General features: G+C 52.1%; 1 protein-coding gene across 6 annotated transcripts in view; it reads right to left on the bottom strand.

Annotated features, from left to right (window-relative positions):
* EFR3B (EFR3 homolog B) overlaps positions 1 to 22,033 on the bottom strand; it is a 118,401-nt gene that overhangs the window by 89,681 nt on the left and 6,687 nt on the right. For 2 of the 6 annotated variants that reach the window (XR_009724973.1, XM_061350183.1), the window contains exons 1-8: positions 17,037 to 17,251; positions 16,111 to 16,187; positions 14,974 to 15,101; positions 11,312 to 11,462; positions 6,255 to 6,376; positions 3,092 to 3,241; positions 1,714 to 1,848; positions 1,290 to 1,368 (exon numbers count right to left, since the gene is read on the bottom strand). Coding sequence is in view for 5 of the 6 variants with exons in the window: in XM_061350183.1 (XP_061206167.1) it covers positions 1,290 to 1,368; positions 1,714 to 1,848; positions 3,092 to 3,241; positions 6,255 to 6,376; positions 11,312 to 11,462; positions 14,974 to 15,101; positions 16,111 to 16,187; positions 17,037 to 17,208 (1,014 nt within the window). In the remaining variant the exon portion in view is untranslated. Of the gene's footprint in view, positions 1 to 1,289; positions 1,369 to 1,713; positions 1,849 to 3,091; positions 3,242 to 6,254; positions 6,377 to 11,311; positions 11,463 to 14,973; positions 15,102 to 16,110; positions 16,188 to 17,036; positions 17,252 to 19,335; positions 19,793 to 22,033 lie in introns of those variants that run through there. The other 4 variants (XM_061350186.1, XM_061350187.1, XM_061350185.1 and 1 more) reach the window with 3 other exon arrangements.

Genomic DNA, 22,033 nt, shown 5'->3' with positions numbered 1-22,033 from the left:
GACTTGCTTTTGCCAGGGTTTCCCAAACACATCTATACTTCAAGTTATCGTGACCCTACACCTCCAGTATGCATTAACAGGATTTTATAACATCTAGTAGCAGTGTAAAGGGGTTTAGGCAGTTTACAAGATTAAAAACAAGAAAGGAGAACAGGGGGTGGTGATCTGCTTTTCACTGTAAGAGTTCTCCAAGCAGAGCCATGGCTTGGCTGAATCCAAAAGTGAAGCAAACTCCCAAAGGTACGAAATAGGACAACAGGTCTGAGGCACCCTCAGCAGAGTGGGAGCAGGGTGAGAGGCAGCACCATGCCCTACAGCACGCAGGGACTCATGCAAACAGAGCTGCATTGAGATCCATGTGAAAGAAGAAAGGACGGACATTTTCCCATCTCTTTGGGATTTACCTAAACTGCATTTCCAAGGCCCGCAGTGAGAAAGGAATCATGGAATTGTAGAATCCCAGAATGGTTTGGGTTGGATGGGATCTTAAAGCCAATCTAACTCCAAACCCCTGCCATGGGCAGGGACACCTTCCACTAGACCAGGTTGCTCCAAGCCCCGTCCAGCCTGGACCTGAACACTGCCAGGGATGGGGCAGCCACAGCTTCTCTGGGCACCCTGTGCCAAGGTCTCACCACCCTCATAGGGAAGAACTTCTGCCTAAGATCTCATCTCAATCTGTCCTCTTTCACCTTAAATCCATTCCCCCTTGTCCTATCAGGAGGAAGAGCCTGGCAGGGTCTGTCTCTGAGCATCCCCAGGTCTAAGGACAGGGATGCTGGGCTGCAGGCACTGTAACAATGCCTGGTTTGCCTGGGGCATGTTTCACCCCTGACAGCCCCTCTCCTTTTCTGCAGGAATGAAGAGCTCAGACTGATTTACACAGCAGTGATCTGAAAGACGCAGCTTTCCACTGGAGCCCAACTGCTTCCTCTGGAGGGTTTCACAGCCTGTCTGATCCAGCAGGGCTCTGCTTTCCACTGAAAGGGAGGGAATTGCTCCATGATCAGTATCCCACACCACACACAGCTGGCACAGAGCCAAGCTAACTAACACCTACCAGCCACTTCCCTGTACACCCACGGGGCCCCCAGCCCACACTGCCATCCACATGGACTCTGCCTGTCTCCAGCCACTTCGGGGCACACTCGGTGAGCGCTCGAACTGAGCACTGCTGGGATGCGGCAATGCAGTGGCAGCTGCTCTGACTCAGCCCAGTCATGGTGGCAGATGCAAGCACTCCCAAGCGTGCACGTGTGCCCCCACTCAGAGTCCCGCCAGTTCCCTACCTGGATTGAATACATGATGATCCTGAAGCAGCACGTGGCAAAGATCTTCGGCTCCCAAAGCGAGTGGTTATCCAGGTGGCTGGAGAAGAGATGGAAATGGAGGGAAAAGTAACTGTCAGTCCCCCAAAGCCTGCAGGGGTGCAAAGCAAGCACCAGAGATGGCCATAAGCAGCAAGGATCTAACACTGCAGCAGAGGGCAGGTACACAAACCCCTTGCTGGAGTGACTTTTCTCAATGACAGCTATCTATCCCATGCCATCTTCTTCACTGCATCCAAAAGTGAGAGCTCAGCCTGAAACGCAGTCCCCATCTCCACTACCAGGCTGAGGGGAGCCAGAGGAGTCCATTCCTTCACCCTAGCTCTGGCCTGCATTGGCTGTTTCCCCGTGCCTCAGTTTCCCTTATGGCAAATGCATGACTTACATGAGGACGGGCTTGATGGCGTTCTTGATGTTGCCGTACGCCGCTCGGCCCAGCAGCTCCCGCAGGCACCTCTCTGCCAGCTCCGTAGGACTCTCCTTCTCCTTCTCAGTGGCTTGCAGTGGGGAGGGGGAGCGGCTGTGAAAGCAGAGGAGGGCGATGAGAGCGGTGCTGAGTTTGAGGCAGCAGTGGGGGAGAAGAGACACAGAACCCGGACAGGGAGGGTTGGAGCAAAATGGTCGTGGCATCTGCCTGCACCCCATGCAGCACAGGGCTGTGGGCTACCCCTTGCACAGCCCGCTGCAGCCACATGTCACCCTGCAGGGCAGATGGGGTACCTTCATCCCAGCAGAGCCCAATGATAAAGTGCTGCTGGAATGGAGCTGGAGCAAAGAGCAGCATGGTGCACAGATTGCAGACGCGAGGGATGTGCCAGGATGGCCCTGCTTGCAGCACCAGGCTGTGCCAGGCAGCAGGGATAGCCCCCGCATCCCTGGGACCGGGAGGGTGATCACAGTGCTCAGTGCTGAGGCAGGAAAGGATCTTATCAGTGAGGATGCAGGACATAATGTCCTCCCAGGGTGGACATATCTTCCCAGGGGAGGAAGTGCAAAGCAGTCACGGCCTGGCACAAATCACCCTGAAAACGCACACCCCAGAGAAGATCCATCCCCTTTTTCCACACTCGACCTTGCTTGGAATCACACAAACACCATGAATGCTTTTATCACCTTGATGTTTCTGTTTACAAGAAAAAAGGAAAAGACATCTGGCCAAAAGTCAGCTTCTCAAGGCTGATACATCTCTCTTAACCTTCAAAAGGAAAATCTCAGGAGGAATTCATACCTATTTCTCTGCTCTTCGCTTCTCAGTTAAGTGACTCCCCATCAAACACACAGCTGGTGGCAAACACGCAACCAGCACAGGGTTACGCCAGAAGAATGGAGGGTCAGCGAGCAAAGACACACTTCAGTTCCTGAAATCTCTCTTGTCTGCCTTTAAAATAGCTCTTCGGTAGCATTTAAGCAAGAATCCTTCACAAAGGTCAGCCCACTGAAAGGGCAGCTCAGAGCTTTTGCAAACAGCATCCCTTAACTGCAGGGATGGCACAGAGATATCTCTGCTCCATGGGAGCCATGGTGTCCTGCAGTGGTAAAGACAGCAATAACCCTCACAGCACTGGGTGACATGCAGAGCTCCTGCCACCTGCAGCATCATTCACCGAGGTACTCACAGGGTTTCCCCTCTGGCCACTCATTGCATTCGTCATGAGCTGCAGGCACAAATCAGCCCACAATGCCTCTCCCCTGCAAAACCTTGCTGAAAAGGACCCTGAAGCTGCTAGCAGAGCAAGTGGGTCAATGCAGCATCAAGTTCTTACCTTTCAGACTCCTCCACGTGTTGTAAGTTGAAGAGCAGCGAGGGCACGATTTTGTCCATGTGCTGAGGGTCCCAGATGTTGGCTTGGAGCTCATCATTCACTGTCTTTCTCACCACTCCTTGTAGGCCTTTAATGCCAGACATCCGGATCCTGGGGAGCAAATTTATACCAAAATGCCACATATCTACACAGTATACATTATTTTACATTTACATACACAGCTGAAAATGTGCAAAAACTTGGAGAGAAGATACTGATCTACGTGTTACCAGAGGGATTCATACAGGTGATGCCCCAGTTCCCAGCTGCAGGCCTGCTATACCCCAGGGCAGTCCTCCTGCCTCATGTCCCCCAGAGATGTGGCTTCCCACAGCCCAACATACATGAGCAAGAAAGGCTCTGAGCCAGCTAAAATCACCCTGGCAGCAGCATCCAGCTCCCATCAATCATCTTTCCCAGGAGACCCCCTGGGCTGCATCACCAGCAGCATGATGAGCAGGTTGAGGGAGGGGATTCTACCCCTCTGCTCTGCTTTGGTGAGACACCCCCTCCGCACCCTTGCAGTACTGGGTCTAGCTCTGGGCCACCAATGTCCATCCAGTAAGGATGTGGAGCTGTTGAAGTGAGACCAGAGGAGGCCACAAAGATGCCTCGAAGGTTCGAGACAGGCTGAGAGAGCTGGGCTTGTTCAGCCTGGAGAAGAGAAGATTCCAAGGAGATCTTAGAGCAGCTTCCAGTGCCTAAAGGGGCTGACAAGAAAGCTGGAGAGGGGCTTTTGACAAGGGCCTGTAGGGACAGGACAAGGGGGAATGGATTTAAACTGACAGAGGGGAGATTGAGATGAGATCTGAGGAAGAAGTTCTTGCCTGTGAGGGTGGTGAGGCCCTGGCACATGGTGCCCAGAGAAGCTGTGGCTGCCCCATCCCTGGCAGTGTTCAAGGCCAGGCTGGATGGGGCTTGGAGCAACCTGGTCTAGTGGAAGGTGTCCCTGCCTGTAGCAGGGGATTGGAACTGGATGAGCTTTAAGGTCCCCTCCAACCCAAACGATTCTATGATTTCTCTCATTCCCAGCAGCTGTAGAGGTGAGCTGCACCCATGGGGATTCTGGATGCTAAGGACAGTGTTTTTTGACACCTGTGTCCTTTCTGGGTCCAAAGATCCTAACTCTGCTCTAGTCAATAAAGTCATCAATTAAAATTTCCCTACACAGCAGGATTCCCAGGTCTGAAACCAAACCCTCAACACCCACTCAATGCCCAAGAAACATAGCACGTCCTGATCTGCAGAAATAAACGCATTAAAAAACCTTCTCTGAGGTCTCTCTAATGTATTTTTCAGATCTAATCAAGGCAATAATCTGACTGACACACAATTCTTCAGAAAGGAGCTTTGAGCAGGACCAAGAGCCCAGGAAAGCAGCGTGCTCCCTTTTAATTACAGGAGCTGCTGATTTTCTCTCTTCCAGTCTCCAATGCAATTTAGCCAGCATTCCTGGCGCCCTGAAGGTCAAGTGAGAATAATGAGCCTTCTGCATTACTTCCTTATTAAGAGGGGAAAAAATCCCAAACCTGTCAGTCTGCAGTGTTAAAAAGAGGCAAGCCTGGTCCTTGGAGACAAGGTGCCATGAGAAGTGGCAAACCTCAAGGGTTCACCCCTCTGCAAAGCAACCAGTCCCTGGTGCAGTAGCTCTGGGAACAGCAGCAACACGATGTGCTGGGCTCTACTTAAAACCAGCCCGTGGCAGCAGTGGCCTCCTGCCCAGAGCTTCCTGGTGGGAGCCACAGGTTCTATGCCATCAGTGCCTCATGGGGCCATTTCAAGTGCTGGATCTTTTTAAACACATCACCAACAGGCCTGGCCTTGGCAACAGTAAACAACATTAATCTGTCTGCTTTAGTCATAATTAATCCCTCTGGGGTATGTTTCCCATCACAGCAAAGCAAATCAGTCCTCAACGCTGTCTAGAGAGATGGAGCCACCTTTAAATGTGGAAAATAACAGACCACATGGCTGCAGGAGGCAGTTTGTGAGTGAGCGTTCATTCTGCTAAGAGAAGGAGCCTCTTCCCATCATCATCATCATCATCATCATCCTTCCTTTTGGGACCAGGATAACTTCTTTACCTCCTAATCTGAGTTCCTAGCTGTCCACAGGCCATGGCCCCAGAGCAGAGATGATGAATGCTTAAAGATGCACTGAGGCAGCCTTGTAATGGGCAGACTCCAGGGGTTACCTGCTCATATTTTGCCCAAAGGAAAGAAGTTGGAAGCCTAAGGGCATGTTTGTTCTGTCACTGGATGTGGTCAGATCGAGCACAGCTGCTGTGCTCTCAGGACACTTGCAAATGAAAATCAACTTCTCTCACACCATGACCTGGTCTGCAGCAGCAGCAGTGTGACCAGCAGGTGAAAGGGAGAGGATTCTCTTCCTCTCCTCCACTCTGGTGAGACTTCCCCTGCAGACCTGCATTCAGCTTTGAAGCCCCAACATAAGAAGGATGTGGAGCTGTTGGAGAGATACATTGAAGCAGCTTCTACTGCCTAAAAGGGCTGACAAGAAAGCTGAAGAGTGACTTTTGACAAAGGCCTGTAGGGACATGACAAGGGGGAATGGCTTTAGACTGACAGAGGGGAGATTTACATGAGGTCTTAGGAAGACCTGAGGGTGGTAAGGCCCTGGCACAGGTTGCCCAGAGAAGCTGTGGCTGCCCCATCCCTGGCAGTGTTCAAGGCCAGGTTGGATGGGGCTTGGAGCAACCTGGTCCAGTGGAAGGTGTCCCTGCCCATGGCAGAGGGTTAGAACTGGATGAGCTTTAAGGTTCCTTCCAATCCAAACCATTCTAGGACTCTCTATTCCCACACAGCAACAGAGGCTGGGTATGTGCTGCACCATGATTTCTAGGCTCCTGTTTCATCCTCCCATACAGTCAGCAGGGTTTACTACTTAGTAAATAAGGGAGGATAGAGAACAGCGCACCCAACTCTAGGGAATCACTGTGCATCTCCATGACAGCACAAAGCAGTCAATCCCTGCAGCCTGCATTAAACCTGTCCCCAAAAGCAGGTGCTTCTCCAGGGAAGGCAGAGGCTGGGAGCGTAGGAAATCCTCCAGGGTATGTTCACAGAGCCAGCAGGACCAGGGACACCCTGCTCACAGCACTCACTTTGTCCGGATGTCCAGGTCATCGTGGCTGGAGTGACACATCTCACTGAAGCGGGAGACGAAGAAGTCGTAGCTGCGGTGATAAGATGGAGTGTCCTCTTCTATGTTGGCAAACTTCACAAACTGGGTGAGAAGAAAAAGGAGGTCATCCCTTAGGGCATGCCAACAAAAATATTTTCCCAGTTCCTCTCCAAACCACCTTTGTGGGCTTCACTGCAGCAGCTTGGTGTGTGCTGATGGATAACAAATCTGGCTGCCTAGCTGCATCTAGGACACAGGGTCCCCAAGTGTCACCACAGAGCCCCACTGACCTCCAACAGTACCCAGGTCCAACCAAACATCACTGCAAGCCTCAGCTGCCCCTGTAAAGGGCATTTAGAGGTGCAACAAGGCTCTGAGTTAGGGATCCTTAATATGCAACATGCACTAGTAACAGGAGATAAATTTGCCCCCAGCTTCTTTCCATCCTTCCAGGTGGCAATAAAACCCAGCCAGCACTTCCCAAACACTGCTGCAGGGGGGAAAACAGCCTTGGAAGTGCCAGTGGATAAACCAACCATGAGCAGGTTCTTAACCACATCCACAGATCTTGCCCGCAGCACCAAACAGCACAAGGTCCCATTGCTCCTTTCCAGTATAGCCGCGCCAAGAGGTGCAGAGCTTGCCAGAAATGCCAGCTGACCAACAGATCTGGCTGCTAAGCTTTCAGGGAAAGAATTTAGGAGGAAAAAAGGATAAACATGTTTGCAAGCTTTCTTCTTAATTCCCTAACTTATTCATAGCTGGGAAAGCCCTTTGCAATGGGAGCAGGGTCTCCAGGCAGCACACACATCCTTCTGCCAAGGCCCAAGCTCCATGAGAGACTGGAGAGGTGCCACTTCTGTGGCATACAGCCACAGAAGAAAGGAGGTGAAAAGTAACTTCATGTGGGTCCTGATGGTAGAGCTGAGCAAGATGGGTATCATATTATACACAGAGAATTAGGTCTCTAAAGTCTAGTAGCCTATAACTCTCAGGAATATTATTATTCTAATAAAAGCAGAGTATCGCCCATGTCAGTGGGGTCAGAATTGGGTGAGCTTTAAGGTCACTTCCAATCCAAACCATTCTGTCATTCTATGATTCTATAACTGCTGGGTTCCTCTTCCAACTAGGAGGCCTAGCCTACTTCCAAGGGGTTACCTGTCCACCTGGCACTTCTTAGGGTGCTCAGCACCCTCTGGACATTCCATGCTGCACAGGAGCTCCTTCTTTACCCCAACCCTATCCGCACTATTTCTCACTTCTTGCTCTCTGCATTTGCTGGCATCCAGCCCCACCAGGACAGCAGCAGGCAAATGGCCCACCAGTGCCCCATCACAGCTGGCAAAGCCAGCCCAGCATCCCAGTGCATCACACAGACACTGATTATCATGCACCCGCTGTGCCGGGCTATTAATAATGTCAGCTGCAAGGGCTGGCTCTGTGCAAGCAAAGGAGCTGCTGAGCCCCGCCAGGAACTGTTCCCAGAGCACAGGGACTGGCTCCAACTGATAAACTCTTCTTACTCACCAGAAAAATGCAGGGCTGTTATATAAGAAACCTCTGTAACAGCACACAAAGTGGCTATTTTAGGCTCATAGCAACTCCACGTGCTACTGAAGGCGAGGGCAGGGTGCAGAGTGAGGAGCAGTAATGGGGCTCCCCACAGCAGCTCCGGGAGAGCTGTTTCAAGCATCCCAGGAGAGCTGTTCCAAGTGTCCCGTGGCTATGAAGCATCATGAAATCAAGGACGGGAACAGCTTCTCTGCAGCCAGTACCTGCAGGTATCAATCACACAGCCACATGGAGGACAGGAGCTCACTTCGTACCATCAGGACACCAAACAGGGCCACCTCATCAGAGCTCCTGAATCTGCCAAGGCCCTGAGGATTGCCAGCTCACACACCCACACCAGCAGCACTCTTGGTTCAGCTCCCTGCCCCAAGGGCCCCTTCCCTGGCTGGCTCCCAGGCACAGTGCGCCCTGCCCTCCTCTCTCCTGGGGCAACAGATTTCCCACAGCTATGCCCAGTGACACTGGATGCAGCACATTGTTCACATCTGCCAACAGCTGGAGGCAGCTGCCTTCTCTGCATCCATTTTCACAGCCTCTGGCAGGGCCAGAACTTGTAAAAATCAGCCTAGAACAGAGAAAAATCAGCCCTAAAGCCTCTTTTTCAATCTATAGGACATTTTTAGGAGTCTCCCATTTGCTCAGACTGTTGGATTTTTCCAAGACGTGGCTGTCCCTACAAGGATGCTGTACCAAGCAGCAATTACAGGAGATGCCCACCCTGGTCCCACTGCCAACCCATACCCAGTGGCTAAAAGCAGCACCAGAATACATGGAAATGCCCCAGGAAGAACTGGACCAGCAGGAAAGGAGGCACTCAACCTTCAGAGAAACCTTCAGTAACAGGCACCACAACTCAGCTGAAAAACTGCTCTACAGCTTCACGTGGGATTTCCACTGGGAAAACTGTTTAAAACATTGAAACACAACATGATTTGTGCTGTGGTTTGAGGGGGTGCAGGGCTGGGCAGCTTAGGGCTCCCCTGCTTGAAGCCAACAAGCTCCAACTGAAACACAGCTGGGAGCAGGGAGCAAGCGCAGGGAAGATGCGAGGAGCGCGGCTGTCTTGGAGAAGCAAAACAAGGGCTGGGAAGGGATAACGCTGCTACCTATAAATACATCAGCCATAAATACATCAGAAGAGAAACATCAAGGCGGGGGAAGAGCTGTTTAAATGAAAGATCAATGGTGGTTTGAGGAAAAATAAAATGGGAATGACATCGAGCTGGAAATTAGATGGTTCCTACCCAAAGAGGGGAGGTTGCCCAGCAGACTCCTAACGAGGATGAGAAAGCAAAGTGGATTTAAACTCCAGCTCCATATGTTCACCCTGGGGATTATAGGATGGGGTTATAGTGATCATGGGATGCTGGATTTTCGCTGCCGCTTCCAGCGCTGTGGCTGTGGAGCCTGGCAGGCTGGTCCTGGGATCAGCCCCACCGCAGCCGCTTGGGATCAGCCTTGGCTCTGCGTGAGGAGGGGGATGTGTCTCAGGCGAGATTTCACACCACGGAGAATGACTCACTTGGAGCAGGTTTCTATAAACAACCTCCTCCTGCCTTTGCCATCAGCTCCATTATTGTGAAGATTGCTTCAGACAGCACCCTCTAATTAAGCACGAGCCTGAGGCACATTCCTCATTAGCAGATATAGGAAGAAGTGTCTCATTATCATTAGTCACTTTTCTACAAAAGCCCTCAAGTTTTCTGTGCTATTTGCCCTGTGAATGCCGCCACGCTTCAGAAGGGAAAAAAACCAACCCAAACCATCACTAAACCGTCATTCCTGATCTGGATTCCTCATTAAAACACTCGCTCCCAATTCCTGACTGCAGTGACAGCAGTGCTAAGGAAACACCTATCTGTGGCCTAGGACAGGCTGAGGGAGCTGGGCTTGTTCAGCCTGGAGAACAGAAGGCTCCAGGGAGACCTTAGAGCAGCTTCCACTGCCTAAAGGGGTTGACAAGAAAGCTGGAGAGGGGCTTTTGACAAGGGCCTGCAGGGATAAGACAAGGGGGAACGGCTTTAACCTGACAGAGGGGAGACTGAGATGAGCTCTTAGGCAGAAGTTCTTCCCTGTGAGGGTGGTGAGGCCCTGGCCCCATCCCTGGCAGTGTTCAAGGCCCGGTTGGACGGGCTTGGAGCAACCCGGTCTAGCGGAAGGTGCCTCTGCCCATGGCAAGGGGTTGGAATTATATAAGGTTTGAGGTCCCTCCCAACCCAAACCAATCTGTGATGATTCCATGACCATCCCTCCTCTCCGTGTGTGCTAGAACATGGGAGGTTTATTCCATACGTGCAGGAAACATGAGGTAGGGCTCTGTCTTGCCTTGACCCAATGCCTGTGGTGGGGCTGGTCTGCTGAAGCCTCTGCCATGGCACTGTGATGCCCTGCAGCAAGGGCTCTCCCTTTCCCAGCTCCATGCCAGCAGCTCCCATTGAGGTGCAGCTCCATTGAGCTTGTGTCCTACAGGACCTTTTCCACAGAGCTGCACCCCAGCCAGGCAGATCCCAGCCTGTACTGCACTCCTGGATTGTGTTTACCCAGGTGTAAGACCTTACACTTGTCCGTGTTGAACTCCATAAGGTTCTTGTTAGCCCACTCTTCAGGCCTGTCCAACTCATCCTGCAGGGTGACTCTCCTTTCCAAAATGTCCTCTTCTCCACTCAGTTTGGTGCCACTGGCAACTGGTAAAAGCTTAGGGTTGAACTGTCTATGTGTTTCCAAGGCACGAGAGAGAGCACCAACCCTGTCCACAGGATGATCTGCTCCATCTAAACCCCACCTCTTATAAAGCAGCAACGACAGATGCTGCTTGACCAAGACAAGCTACTGGGCACTGGCAGAGCCCTCACAAGCCAGGCTGTTATTTACACCCAGTATTCCCAGTAAAAAACAACAGCTGCACAAGTGGCAGCTACCTCTCAGCCAGGATCAGCAGTTTGGATGCTGGAGGATGTCAACTTTGTTCACTCAACTTTGTCCATTCCGCCTTTCCCCTCATTTTATGTGTGTCATTGTCACATCCCCAGTCCACCTAAGCCATTTATTGCAAGCAGCAGCTCTGTTTAAGCCAGCCCTTTTCTGAGCACAAATAGCTCTCAAAATCCATGGGGATCTTCTCCTAAGTTGGTCTATTGTGCAAAACCGCTGACAGCCCCCGAGTCCTCATGCTCATTGAGGAAAAGCTGAATTCAAGAGAAGAAAGGCATGGCAGAGATCAGAGACCAGTGACTGGTTGCAGACAATAAAAAGGAGGGACAGCACACACACATCACAGCCAGGGTCTTAGAAATTTCATGCATGGCAGGACATGCGAGGGGACCCCATAAATCCTCCCCTGTTACTTCTCCCCGTCCCTTCCCAACAAAGTCTCCTGCCCTGGTACTGTAAGAGACAGTGGTGAAAAGCAGGGCTGAAAGCAGAGGAGAGGGCACTGCCACCTCCTGCTGCACTGCTACTCACCGAGTTGGTCCCCAGGATCTGCAGGTTTGGCTTCTCTGACTCCAGCAGCTTTGCCACCATCTTCAGGAAGCTCTCCACGAAGAGGTTGATGCTCTGGCAGTGGCAGGCCATGAGGAGCTGGTCCAGGGCCTCCATTGCAATACACACGTACCTGGGAGTGGGCAGAACCAGGGTCACTTCCTGACAGCAGACTAGGCATGTGGTCATCCCTCCTCCTCCCCTCTTCCAAACCACCTGGGTGCCCACCAGCAAAACAGCAACCGCTTTTACACCCAATACACTCTCAGGGTATTTTTAGATGGTGTTTGCTGCACCCAGCACCAACCTAGCAAGGATCCAACAGCCTTGGGACCAAAGTCACCAGCAACACCCTGCATCTACCTCCACACTGCCTGTGGGCTTCCCTTGCCTGAACTGGTCTTTATATCCTGTGAGGGAACAGTGGACTTTGTACAGGGTGGGCTCAGCATCAAAGGCAACTATTCTTGCACAACACCTGGTCCTGGCCAGGGATAACTCAGAGTTAGACAGATGTGCTCCAGAAAAGCTCTGCCTAAAGAAAGCAACCCTACAAAGTATATTCATATCACCAAACCATATACATACCTGCAGAAGCTCCTGCAGAAGCACCCTCTGGCAGCTGGCTATGCTGCAAGCTGCCACAGTGCATCTTCCAGGCTATTTATTAAACCAGCTCTGCAATGCCTGCCTCCAAGAGGAAGCTGGAAAACCTTGTGCCCAGTGATGAATCTCAGATGGGTCCCTGATACAGAGGTGACAGGTTTCCATGGGCAGGGACACCTTCCACTAGACCAGATTGCTCAAAGTCCCATCCAGCCTGGCCCTGAACACTATCACGGTCATGTTGAGCTTCTCATCAACTGCAGGGTCGTGTTGAGCTTCCCATCAACCAACACCCTCAAGTCCTTCTCCTCATGGCTGCTCCCATTCCAGCCTGTATTTGTGGTTGGGATTGCCCCAACTCAGATGCAGAACCTTGCACTTCGCCTTGTTGAATTTCATGGGGTTTGCATGGGCTGACTGAAGGATTTGTCAGGTGTTGCTTCACATTCTCAAGACAAATTGGTTCCTTTGCTCTGGCAAAGTCTGTTTGCACGCTGGTCCTGCAGCTCTTCCTACATCATCAGCATCTGGTCTGTTGCCAACAAAGTGGCATGAGCCCCTGTACAGATAAATTCTGCAGTGATCACACTGACCTCCAGCTGCTGCTCACCCACTGCACAAAGCCCAGCGGAGAAGCAAATCCAGAATACAGAAAACCAACAAATGGTCATTGCACTGAGTCTCACAGCTCCCGTTCTTCTCACAAGACCTCTGAGTACCCAAACACCTGACAAGAACCTGGTACCAAGACACTGGGAATAAAACAAGCTTTACAGCTCCTTACCACCCCCGTTTGGCTCCTGCTCTCCACACAGCTATGAATCTTTGTACCTTGGCCGCTCACATCAAGACCCAATCTCCTACCATGGCTGAAAGCAGGAGGTAGGAATCCCAGATCTCTTGCCATCAAGCATGATTCCTCCTCTAAGCTCCATTTTTCGAGCCAGCTCCTTGCACAGCTGGATTTGCAGCCTGGGTAGCATGAAGCAGCCACCGGCTTATGCTGCAAGATGGGAACCCAAAAGTACCAAGCTCACCAGCAATAAGATGAGCAAGAGCTGCCCATCTACTCACACCAGCTCTATCTGCACATTCAGGGGGAGCTGCGGAGGCAACTGCCCTCTCAGGGTAAAAGGAGGGGTCTGATAAACCCCTGGACTTCCACATTCCAGCTGGTAAAAACATGAAATATTGATCCCTTCTCTTGAGCCCTCAGAACTGTTGAAATCTGGCTCCAGCCTTAAGTAGATTCTCTGGTGTCTTGTGGCACGGTTGAGCTCACGCTGCAGCCTGTCCTTCAGGCACCATTACAGCTCTTCAAGACACTGCAAAATAAGTCAACTATTCCTGGATCCATGAGCAACTACCCATATGTCAAACTGGGTTAAATCTGACCCAGAGGGAAAAAAGGTACAAAGAGGTGACTGATAACCAGCATGAAGCATCAAGCTCCTTTCTCATTGGAAACAAGGATGAAAACAACATTTTGTGCCCAATATTATTGCAACAGCACGGCTTCCTTTTGGGAGGCAACTGGACACAGGCCACCAAGGGGGAAAACAAACACTTAGGCAGTTGTCACCTCCAACCTACTCTAACCATCCTCTTACAGATGGTGGGTTGCATTGCTGCAAACTCAAACAGGAACACTTCCTCCTTTTAGCAATAAAGGTAACAAAAAGGTGACAACCAACAGGCCTGAAATCAAGGCTACCTTCATCTTGCATGCAGGAGAGGAACCCATGTGCTCTGCTGCTCTTCAAAAGCCCAGATGTGATCTCTGCAGCAGCTCTGCTGCTCCAGCCAACACCAACCTACAAACAAAAGGTTGATCCAAACCCATTTCAGGCATTTCAAAGTTAGACTTTGAAAATTAGCTGGTGCTCCAACCCAATTATGTGCCTATATGCACAGGCAGTGGAGGAAGGAATATATTCCCCCCTTCACCCACCAAGGCTTGTTATTAGATGTCAAAAGTCTTTGAAAGTCATTCTTTTCCCGACACAGCAAGCAGAGCCTGTTAACATCCACTTAACCGCAGAACATCAGGCAGAGCTTTGAATGTCCTGTCACTCCCAATGACGGGCGATGCGGATGAGGCTTTGAAGGTTTTCCAACTTCAACACTTCTTAGGCAGGCTGCTGGCTCCTCTTCCCCCAGGATAAAAGGCAGGCTGAAGATCATGCCACGAAGCTGAGCTGTGTTTGTCTACCACGGCTTTGTTCAGGAGACAACAAGAATCAATCCAGGAGCTATTTCAAAGGGAAGGAGCCCTCCCAAGCTCCCCCATAGTTTCTAATGAGGGCAGTCAGCTATTTCCAGACGGGTGCTGCCCTCATTGCAGTAAACACGGCAAAGCCTTGCTGGAAGTGATGGGGGAAGGAAGATGAAGGCAATAGGGCAGCCAGGACCACACAGCCAGACAAAGCAAACACATCAATCCCCATCCAGCCCAATACATCCTGCCATGTGTTTAATGGAAAAGCGTCAGCAAGCTGCCCCTCATCCTTGATCCCACTTACGCTATGTCACCATAGCTTAGTAGAGATGTGCTTGGGGTGCAACACACCCAAGCTTGTCCTAAATAACTCCCAGCAAGCTGCAGACAGTTTAGCTGCTTGCCTACACCTAGCCACACTTCCATCTGGCTCTGGAAGAGTGTGGGCTTTTAAAGGCCGCCAGGGTGCCACAGGCTCCAGATGATGGCAGTCCTGCTGCTGGGCACAAACACCATATACACACAGACTTCTCCAGCACAGACAGCACAATGCCAGAGAAATACAACATGGCTCCCAGGTTGACTGGTCCCTTGCAGCTTTGCAAGGAGTTTGCACATCCCTGAATGCTCCCATGTCTCCCTTTTGGAGGCAGGACATGCTCAAGTCTGTCACAGTGTGCTCACAGATTCAGGACAGCCTGGAGCATGCAGAAGCTGCATATCCCACATGTCCCACCCCTTGCCTGGGCCTCCTCTGCTATCTAGTGTCCTATCATTATGCCAGTCACTGGGGTGACTGAAACAGTCTCCCAGGCCTTACCCATATCGGTGCCGGCTCACATCTCGGATGAGCCGCTCGGAGAGGTAGGCACCAATACGATCCAGCTTCTCTGGAGCAGACAGAGCATAAAATGTCAGCTTCTCCATGTTAGTCTTCACCAGCCCATCCTGAAACAGAACCACACAGGGAATCACGGCCTCACACCCAGACCCAGCAATCACCAGGAGCATTTCTGCAGCAAACCTTGGCAGCAATGCCAGAGGTTTGGAGCAGATCCCAGCACTTCCCCACACCTTATACACAAGGGAAGGCAAACGAGGACTGCATTTAGCCTTGGCTGAGGGCTCTCTGATGCTCCACATCCAGAGGTGTCCTCAGTGAAAGCCTCCATTGAGTACCCCAAGAATCATTTGCCATTGCCTAGCAATGCCCCAGCACAGAGGGAGACAGGGGCAGACAGGGACATCAACACCTCCAGGCTGCTGAGGCCAAACAACACAAGCGTGCCAAGCTGCCAGCTCCAGCCCCCTGCACATGGAAAACTGCAGTGTTTCCTCCTCCCTACATGGCTCAGCATCAGCTTCGTCTCTTGTTCAGCTTTGCTGCCAGTGCCATAACAAAACAGGCACCCACTGTCTCCCCGGGTGACCCTAGTCCTGCTATCCTCAGTCAGGAGCCCCTCTCTTCCACTGCCTTCCCATCTTGGCTGTGAAAAGGAGATAAAGAGGTCAGATTTGGAATGCTCCAGGCACAGCTGGCAGGGCATTCACCATCACCAGCTGAGCGAGGCAGCAAACAGGGCACCAGCTTCCCCACATCCTGGAAGCATAAGCAGCTTTTGAACTCAAAAGACTGGATGAGGCCTTGCTGTTAAAAGCTGCTTTCCTCATCCTGCAAAGAGAAGGATGTACACCTTCAGGTCCAGCCCTCATCCTCCCATCCCTCCATCCTCATCATCTGCCCAGCACCTTTGGGAAAGGAGGTCTGTACCTCCAGGCCAATGTGGCTGGAGGAGCTGCTTCTGTATTCCTGCTCATAAGCAAGCTTTAAAGGAAAATTCAACCCTGCGGGTATGCTCTTATGTCAAAGATCACCTGCCTCAAGGAGCTGTTTCTGGACAGGTCACACCATGTCCCTGCACCAGAGCTGCAGCACATGCAGCAGTGCCTCATTTACCTCTGGGTCCTCAGGGAAGATGTTGTCAACGAGTCTTTTGTAGCGAGGACGCAGGGCGCCGCAGCAGCCGCACACACCTGGAAGAGAAGAGACAGAGCTGGTCAGCTTGGACCTTTGGTGGGGAACATATCCTTGGATTCAACAGGGAAACCTGGAAAGAGGACAGGGCACCAAGCTGGTGACATCCCAGAGTTCTGCAGCCAAAAAGAAAACCCAAGGAAGAAAGTTACAGCTGAGGGGCAGGGAACTGGCTGGTGACCAGCATCATTTGATGTAGAACAGCAGGGTTATCTGCTTTTCTCACCCAAGAAAACAGCCCCCAGAACCCAAGATGTCCAAAGTTCCCCTAAATCTGTGCGTCTCTATCTCACAAGGTCCTCTACTGCAGGTCCTTGGACCAAAAGTTCTTTTCTCCTACCATTCACCCTGCCCCACGCTCCCCATCAAGCCAGATGTGATAAAGAGCACAGGCTGCTGGAAACAGCAAGACAGAAGAAGACAAGAAAGCATCTTATGAAGGCTATGAAAGGAAAATGCATTCTGTTTGCAGCTCCAAAGCTGAGCTGTTGAGAACCACCAAACTCCTTTGACTGCCACCCTATCTTTGGGCTGCTGGACCACCATCCCTGACCCCTATGGGGACCATCAAATGACCTGTGTTTCGCAGGACACTGACACAACCATACCCAGACCTGGCAGTGGCTTCTCCATGATGCATAAGTCGTGCCCTGCACAGCCTCTTCAACACCCAAAACCCCTCACAGCAGCAACTCCACACGCCAGCAAGTGGCAGAAAAGGCAGGCATCAGCTTCATCCCAACCCCAAGCAATGCAATCAGCCATAGCCACCAGATACCCCAAATGCGGATGTGACCCCCTGCTTCACTTTTAGGGAGCTGCCAAGGGAGGAAGGGATCCTTTGCAACCTGGATATTTCTCCCTGTGCCATCTCCTGCTTCTCAGAACTGCAGCACACCCTCCGCAGTAGCTGGGGATCGCCCCATCTTCAGCTTGGGAACAGCCGGTGGTCCAGGTTGGCTCTCGAGCATCCATGGTGCTCCCACATGCACCAAGCATGGGAACACCAGAGTTCAGCATCCGTGGGCACCTCCACCCTGAATAAAGCTGTACCAGTGCTGCCCTGTCTCCTGGATGCTGCTGAATATCTGCAGAGTTTGTTTATTTAAGAACAGGGAATGGGGAGAGGAAGGATTGTTGGATGCTTTCCCCTCCCCAGCACTGCTCCAAGGACTTTGCATGCCAGGACCCCCTGCTCCAGCACAATGCATTTTTCCCCAGGGTCTGGCGTTACTTAGGTGCTGCACCCTGTGGAAGGACACTGATGTCAGCCACCCCAAAGAACCAGCCTTTGCGAGCCCAGGGAAGCGTGAGTAATTCGGGGCTGCTCTTTGGCAACCACCACCGAGAAGCAGAAGCCGGGGGGACAAAGGCTGTGCTGGTGGGAGCCGGCGACCGCTCCCACTGGAACGCATGAGCTCACGCCTGCTCGCGCCAGCTCCTGGCACCGGCACCGCTCGCTTCCTGCAATGCGCTCGCTCGCTTCCTGAGCGCGCTGCCTCCGCTTGCTTTGGGGTCCCCTTGGGGTCCCCAGCACCAGCACTCCCCTGGCAACACAGCGGTGGCAGAGAGCTCCTTCCATCTCTCATGCTTTCCCTGCCAGCTCCTCCGCACCTTCCCACTCTCCAGTATTCCTAAGTCTCGTATCCACTGCTCTCCCTCCTCCCTTCTCCATTGCCTCCAATCGATTTTGCTCTTTTTCAGAAGCACCTTTAATCTGGCCTCTTAATAAATTCTCGTTTGTCATTCACACAAACAAGCACCTGATGATCTCCTGAATGCTGTTAATGAATTCCCCTCGGCCAGGAGAGGCGAGGCAACATGGCTCATCTCACCTTGCCAGGCCACGTGCATGGAGCCTCAGCATGGACCAGGAGCTCTCCCTGCAAAATAGCTGGAGAGTTTCCCCATAAGTGATCCTATTAGCAAAAAAGCAAGGTCCCCTCAACCTCCTGCAGCCTCCTTGGTAATTATCTCACCTCTAGAAATGTGACTTTGAAGTATTTTGGGGACTAATACACATTCCTAGCCCTGGGAGAGGAGTAAAGAGCCCAGCCACGCTCCAAATCCATCACCCACACCCTGACGAATGAAGCTGAAGAGCAGATTCAGAACAGATCCCATCAATAATAATTGCATAATTAAGTGTAATGCTTTCCCTCTCACCTAGCAAGACCTCTTCTTCCAGAAGTAGGAGATTTTTAAGGTCTCTCCTAAAGAAAGCAGCAGTAGGGGACATGTGAAGACCTGAAGTGCCTGCCTGCAAAGGGGACCCAGGTGCACCATTAGTTCCACAGGGCAGGAGGATGAACATGGTCCAGACAGGCAAAGGCAGCAACATTGTTCAATCCAAAACACATCAGGACACTGGTGTGTGGGATCCCACCATGGCCCAGCAGGACAGAGCCTCCTGCATTGCAATGCCTCCAGGTGAGACTCTCTGATGTCTACTAAGAGGGCTGAGCTCCCCGTAGCAAGGCACAGAAAGGGTCTCTTTCACTCTGCTTGCATGAAACCAAGAGAAATGAGAAACTTTCCTGCTCCAAACCCTTGATTTCTGTTGGTTTCGCCCAGCACAGACATACGTAGGCACAGACAGGAAGACTGTAAATCCTTAAAAAAGCAGAATATAAATGACACAGACCTTGAGGAAAGAGGAAGATTTTCCTTTGTTTTATTTCCCCCACTCCAAGCACTCTCCAGAGAGCAACAAACCTAAGTCTGGTCCTGATGTCAGAGCTTAAATCAGCCCTTTGCCTGGTCTATACAGGACCACCCCCCAGCATCAAACCCTAATGCTGGGGCTAGCAACGACGCCCCCCCCAGCCTGGCTACTGACAAGGGTCTCAGACAGAACATTTCTTTTTCCAGGCACTGGTTTCCTTTAGCACCCACCACACTGACCCCATGCACCTTGCACCCCTGCACCAGCACCACTGCAGCCACAGCTCCAGCCCTGAGCAAGGCACTGACTGGCAGCATCCCCCCTGCGAGGACAAAACCTTGTAGCCACAATGCATTCCTCCAGCCCAGCCTGGCACCAGGTATTTAAAACAATAGAAAGATGACACCAAAGGTCGTCGGCAGTCCCCATCCCAGGAAATCCAACCCAACACGCTATGGAAAAGCAAAGCCAGGAGAAGGTACCTGCTCCGGCCACGTGCAGCATCTCCCAGGAGCAGACAGGGCCGGCGGCACAGAGCCGCAGCGCGGGGCCGAGAGCCCAGGTAGTCAAAGCCATCGCGTCCGGAGCGAACCGGGGGGCTCGGAGCGCCGGGTACCGCTCTCCTCCTCGCCGAGCGGCGGCCGGGGCCGGCCCAGCGGCAGCATCCCTGCAGGAGATGCTCAGCCGAGCGGGAGCAGCCGTTTAAATAAATAAGGGAGCTTTCAGCACGGCTGCTGAGTCACCGAGGCGGCTCCGATGGCAGCTGGGAACGGCGCTGGCTTTGCTCTGCCCGCGTCTGCACCGGTACGCGGGGGTGGCCGCGGAGCTGGGAATTTCGAGGGAATGGGGGCAGCTTTTCAAGGTCCCTTGAGCCCAAAGCTCTCCCGCTGGGCACATGAAGCATCGGTCGTTTGTGGGCAGCAGTAGCAAGGGGGGGGAGGTTCAGCAGGTCGGAGCCGACCCCGAAACAGCATCAAGGATGCGATAGAGCCGCAGGCATGGACCCGCACGGTGCGTCACGCTCTCCTCCTGCTGGCAGCGGGAACCAAGGATAAGGGTTTTCTTAAAGATCAGGTAAATAGAGGCACAGAGAAACGTGACTCAACCCTCTCCCTATGGAGGGAATAAGGTAGGGAACTCAGAAGCGGCACTGGCTCCCACGGCTACCCATGATACATGTGTCACCTCAGTCTGGGGCACCCCACTTCACCACCACTCTCAGCCGCAGCAGGTCACATCTGCGTTCTTGCAGGGGGACAAAGCAAGCCAAAAGGGTCTTTTGCTTTGATAGCTGAGCCCTGAGAAAGCCGATCTAATTGGGGATAATTACAGTCTTTCAGTCCCAGAGACTGCTGCTCACTGCTGTAACCCCCACTTAGCTGCTCGACTGGCTTGAGCCCCGAGGCGCTCAGATAAACTCGTTGCATGTGCTTCCAGGGGGGTGGTTCACTGGTACCAGATGTAACTGGTAAGTTTGGGATCCAGCATGACCACGTGAGAACGGGACACAGGCCCAGCTCACCTCCCCAAATGACTTCACACTCCCAGTGCTCCGACCTTAAACCTTTCCTCATTAGTTCCCCTCCCCTCTTACCATTTTAATAGCATCCTGGCAATAAGCATGGCTGAAAAACATTATGGCCATATTATTTGATGCCTAGAATTTACTTCATAAAGGCACTCCAGATGATTGCAAATAAATCTTAATTAAATCATGCAAAATCCCCCATAAACCTAATATCCCATGAAGGTCACTCTCTTAACCCCAGGCAAGCACCAGCCTGAAGGTAGGGGTTGTACTGCCAGCCCAGCCCTGGCATCCTCCAAGCCCTGCACTGAACCATAGACCTTTCCCTAATCTGCTTAGCAAAATCTCATTTATGCAAGAGTCTCCTTCATACTCATCCTCTGACTCCTTCAGCCCTTTAGCACCCAGTGGGTGAGCTTGCATGGGGAAAAGGATGAAGTCTCCCTGCTATGTGTTAGAAATGCCACTGAGCAACACTCAAGTCGGCCCAGCGACTAATGAGCTTTATTTTCCATACACCTCAGGGTGAGCAGAGGGATGGAGTGAGAAGCCCCAGACCATGGGAAAGGAGGGGAAAATATCAGCCAAGGGATGAAACAAGTGATGCTGGCAGAGAAAAGGGACAAGCTCAGTGCTGCGAGGATGGCGGGCACTGAGAAAGATGTAGGGCACTGCTTGCAGACCTCCTCCTCCCTGAAAGCTGTTCCCAGGGGAAAGCCTGGAGCCACAAGCAAGCATGACTGGGAGCTCCCCAAGGAAAAGGCTCGCTCAGGCTCCTCTGAGCTCCTGCCACTAATTTAAGAGGCAGGAAAACCTCTACATTAAATACACAGCTTCTGTGCCAGCCAGCTTCCACGTGCACCCTCACAGAGGCAGGGCAGATCCCCATGTAAATCAGTGCAACCCCACAGGCAGGCAGAGCTGTAAAGCAAGCCAGTAAATCTCTCTCTAATCGTGTTTAAGAGAGCCAAACACACTGGGCACCAATTAAAATGCAGCCCAGCACCCTCCTTGCAGTGTGTGGTGCTGGGAACAGGGCAACGGCAGCCCCCAAGCCAGGAGGGGAATGAGATTGAGCAGTTCAGATCAGCCCAGTGCAAAGAAGAACTGTTGGAAAGGAGAAGCTATGAAAAGATGTGGGACCTTTACCACCTCTAGCAGGGGAGGAAGAACTGGGGAGGTGGCTAAACCCAGCTCATCCTCACAGCTCTGTATGTAAGAACAATGTCCTGATGTTAGTAGTTCCCCCATCCCTGGCAGTGCTCAAGGCCAGGTTGGACGGGGCTTGGAGCAACCTGGTCTAGTGGAAGGTGTCCCTGCCCATAGCAGGAGGGTTGGAACTGGATGAGCTTCAAGGTCCCTTCCAACCCAAACCATTCTGTGATGCCATGATTCCTGAACAGCTCAGGCTGCATGGCTGTGGCTTGTTCCCTTCCCCAGTCATTAATTGCCACTCATCCTAGTGTCCTTTGGCAAGAGTCAGCATCTGCAGTGGGGGTGTTATAACAGCTGACAGCTCAGCTGTGAGCAGGGACACTTCCGAGGACATTGCAGAAGACCCAAACCTTTGAGGGCTTGTCACAGGCAGCTCTGTCTCTCTGTGCCAGCATGAAAGTACAGCAAAATAGTTCAAGGCACCAACAGCAAAGGAA

This window comes from Neopsephotus bourkii, unplaced genomic scaffold (assembly GCF_033783945.1).
Source record: "Neopsephotus bourkii isolate Nb327-2 ecotype Australia unplaced genomic scaffold, CSIRO-AGI_Nbou_v1 NB_481, whole genome shotgun sequence".
In the NCBI taxonomy this organism is placed as follows: domain Eukaryota; kingdom Metazoa; phylum Chordata; class Aves; order Psittaciformes; family Psittacidae; genus Neopsephotus; species Neopsephotus bourkii.
The sequence above is the reverse complement of the archived record's forward strand: the minus strand, read 5'-3'. Positions and strand labels throughout refer to the sequence as shown.